Genomic DNA, 3,581 nt, shown 5'->3' with positions numbered 1-3,581 from the left:
GATGATCTTTAAGGTCCCTTCCAACCTAAACCATGAGATTCCACGATATTCTACTAAAATTCATGAGGCTTTTAAAAATCATCTGCTTTCAAACTTTAGGATTTCAGACTGCTTGTGAGTGTAAGGGAACAAGAGGCAGTTTTCCCATTTTTCCCTTAAATCTGCCCACAACCACCAGTGAAAACAACTCCTCTCTGACAGGACCTTTAGTAAATCTCTTTTTATTTGGCTCCCAGGAACCAAACCACAGCGAGGGAATTCCCAAGAAGCACAGGTTCCCCCTGCTGACCCTGCGCTCCGTCTCCAGCATCACCCAGCTCATGCCCTTCTTCCAGACTCTCTGCTGGGCATTTACAGCAAACAGGAGCCAGTCCCAAAATTCCCACCCTTCCCCAGCTGTCTCCATGGACTGTGTTGGAAGCAGCAGCACCCCCAAGATCTTGCAGCAGCTGGAAGACAGCGTTGAATGTGACTTCCTGGAGAACATGGAAAGTTAAGCCACGTGTTGGACACTTTGGATCGTGGTGGGAAAACAGCAAAACAAGGGAAAGCTTTGCTGCAATTCCTTTTTTTATCCCCCCCAGCTTTCAAGCTACATTTTGGGAGTGCTCTCCAGTAATCCAGGAGATGGTGTTAAAAAGCAGGAATCTCGGGTTCCTGTGGTGGTGGGAGGGGGGGAAAATGTGCAGTTTGGTGGTAATTTATCAGAGTTACTGTATTTTACTGGTGTTCTTTGGGGAGAATTAAAGGCATTTTGTAAATAAGGGGGAGAATATTTTTGACTTGGTGAAAGTAGCAACAGCCCTGGAACTCCTCCAGTAAGTATTTTAAGCTGCTTTTGGAACTGTGTTCTGAAGGCAGAGGTGAGAAAAAGCTAATCTTGCATGTCAGTGTACAATCAGTTTGCAGATAAGTCATTTCCTGAGGTTAAAGCCCTTTTAACTTGGCCTAAAGCTTACCAAATTCCAAAGAAATCACCTAAATTCCAACCAGATGGATTTTTCTAAGGCTCCTACGTTGTGCAGCCTTACCATGCCTGTAATTTCAGCTCTGTACAATAACAGCATCCTCCAGGCTTAGCAATTCCTACATAAAAATGTGCATAAAAGACAAACCTATGCTGTAACATTTTGTAATTAGCATTACTTGAGGGGTTTTTAATTTTAATGAATTGATTACAATATGATCGTTCAGTTTTTTAAATTAAAAAAAAAATGCTTTGTTCTTTCAGTGACTCAGGCCACTTTGCAACTTCTGAAATGCAACTAAATGGAGATAATTCTGTAAAAATATAAATTGCTGTATTCAGCAGCTTCATGAAAATGAAAATAATAGTCTTTTTTTTTTTTTTAGGAACACTTTTTGTACAAAAGAATGTATTTGGCTGTTCCTAGATGGGAAGACAGGTAGGGAGATCCTCACAGTGCTAAATTGAAAAGGTTTGGTGGTTTAGTGTCAGCAGGATTTATTTTTTCAAAACCCACACAACAAATGTGGGAGGCTTCTCTGCAGTGGGTTTGACCCTCAGGCAGATGAAGCTTTCACCCAGGGATTATAAACTAAAATAATGAAACATATTTTACTCTGCTAATACTGGAATGCTCTGTGAAAATCATACTAGGGTAGGTTTGTGCTAAACTTAAATGAACTCTTTGCATTTTTACAGTTAAGGAAAGTGATAGACTGAGGTGTGATATTGTGTGGTGACTAAGAATGTGAATTATTTCTAGGGATTTAATTTATTAATGATCTCTAATGCTGTTGGGATGAGCACAAGTGAAAAGCTCCCCTTTGAAGGCATTACTTGAATATTGGAGCAGGTTATTTTTTAAAATGTTTGTGTCCATTACCTACATATCCTCAGCAGTTTTTACGGATTATTTTCTTGTGACTCAGGATGATTTGGTAGTTTTACTTCCAGCTTTCTGCTGGTTGCATTCCATACTTGGATATTTCCCTTAAAACCCTGATGAGATGAGGGTGGTGAGGCCCTGGCCCAGGTTGCCCAGAGAAGCTGTGGCTGCCCCTGGATCCCTGGAAGTATCCAAGGCCAGGTTGGACAGGGCTTAGAGCAACCTGGGCTAGTGGAAGGCTCAAAGGGATCTCCAGCATATTTTATTCCTTTATTCCATAACTTTATTCCTTTTCCATATGGGACTAACTAAAGTTGTTTTACTCCTTATGCTCCCACTGTTAAGTCCACTGAAGGAGGGCTGGCCTGCTCTAACCTGGTCCTGCCAGAGCAGAATAACTTCACTGTCAATAAAATCTGGAAACCCTTTTGCCTGGAACTCAAGACCAGGAGAGAAAATGCTTTTGCTTTGCTGTGTTTTCAGTCTTTGCTTGTTTTCAGTCTAACCAAGCTCAGCTTCATCTTTCGGATACTTCGGCGACGAGACAGCAGAGCCACAGAGGGAGACTTTTAAATATCCAAAGGATTTGATTTTCCTGAAAGAAAAAGATAGTAGGTGCAACCCAGGACTTGAAATGTGGAGCATTAAGTGATGTATCCGAAATTATATATGAATGTAATTCTTCTAATAATATTAAATGTTATTTTGAAATACCTTTTCAAATGCAGTTCTTATTCTTCAAACTCTCCTCACTGCTCACTCACTGACTTTAATTTTTGTCTGGCTCTGCAAAAGCTCCCAAATCCAATCTCAGAATCACTGAGGTTGGAAAAGCCCTCCCAGCCCATCAAATCCACCCTGTGCCACATGCCCACCTTGTCCCCCAGCCCAGAGCACTGAGTGCCACGGCCAGGCCTTCCTGGGACACCTCCAGGGCTGGGCACTCCAAACCTCCCTGGGCAGCCCCTGCCAAGGCCTGACCACCTTTTCCAGGGAGAAATTCCTTTTCTTTTGGAAGGGAGAAAACTCTTCCATTCCATTGGGCTTTACTCCTCAGGCTGCAGGAGTGTGGTTCAAATGACTCCCTGAAAGCTGCTTTTCAGATTTCACCCTTTCCCTCATAGCCTGTAAACCTTTTGGGATGTTGGGTGAGATACTGCAGAAGCCCAGGAGACGAGGGGCTGATGTGTCTGTGCCAAACACCGATAGCCACAGAGCCATCCAAGGACTGTTGGGAATAAGACACTGTGAGAAAGAACAGGATGTGGCTGGAGAAGAGGCCATATGGAGGTAGGACAGCACTGTCTGAGACAGATGTCCTTGTTCTGGCTGCTGGAGATAAGCACAACACAGCACAGTGTGGGGCACAGGGAAGAGGTTGGGAAGTGGATATGGACTGCCAACCAAAATTCCCAAAATGCCCAGCTACTTGGGCCAAATCACAGAATTGTCAGGGTTGGAAAAGACCTTTAAGAAGGTCAAGTCCAACCATCAAACAGCACCACTACCTTGAATAAACCACGTCCTCAAGTGCCACAGTCGCTTCCACGGATGGTGATACCACCACCTCCCTGGGCAGCCCCTGCCAAGGCCTGACCACCCTTTCCAGCAGGAAATTCTTCCTCCTGTCCAACCTGAGCCTCCCCTGGCACAGCTGGAGGCCGTTCCCTCTCCTCCTGTCCCTTGTTCCCTGGCAGCAGAGCCCGACCCCCCCCCGGCTCCCCCCTC

The 3,581-nt window shown here is 44.5% G+C and overlaps 1 protein-coding gene across 1 annotated transcript in view; it reads left to right on the top strand.

The window, feature by feature from the left end:
- The window catches only part of DOP1B (DOP1 leucine zipper like protein B), a 46,316-nt gene extending 43,740 nt beyond the window's left edge, over window positions 1–2,576 (top strand). The window contains exon 33 of the mRNA XM_029964947.1: window positions 202–2,576. Coding sequence (XP_029820807.1) covers window positions 202–497 — 296 coding nt within the window. The 3' untranslated portion in view covers window positions 498–2,576. The remainder of the gene's footprint in view (window positions 1–201) is intronic.
- The last annotated feature ends 1,005 nt before the right edge of the window (window positions 2,577–3,581 follow it).

The sequence above is a fragment of the Manacus vitellinus genome, unplaced genomic scaffold (assembly GCF_001715985.3).
Source record: "Manacus vitellinus isolate BGI_N305 unplaced genomic scaffold, ASM171598v3 scaffold_86_pilon, whole genome shotgun sequence".
In the NCBI taxonomy this organism is placed as follows: domain Eukaryota; kingdom Metazoa; phylum Chordata; class Aves; order Passeriformes; family Pipridae; genus Manacus; species Manacus vitellinus.
This window is presented reverse-complemented; position numbering and strand designations above follow the sequence as displayed.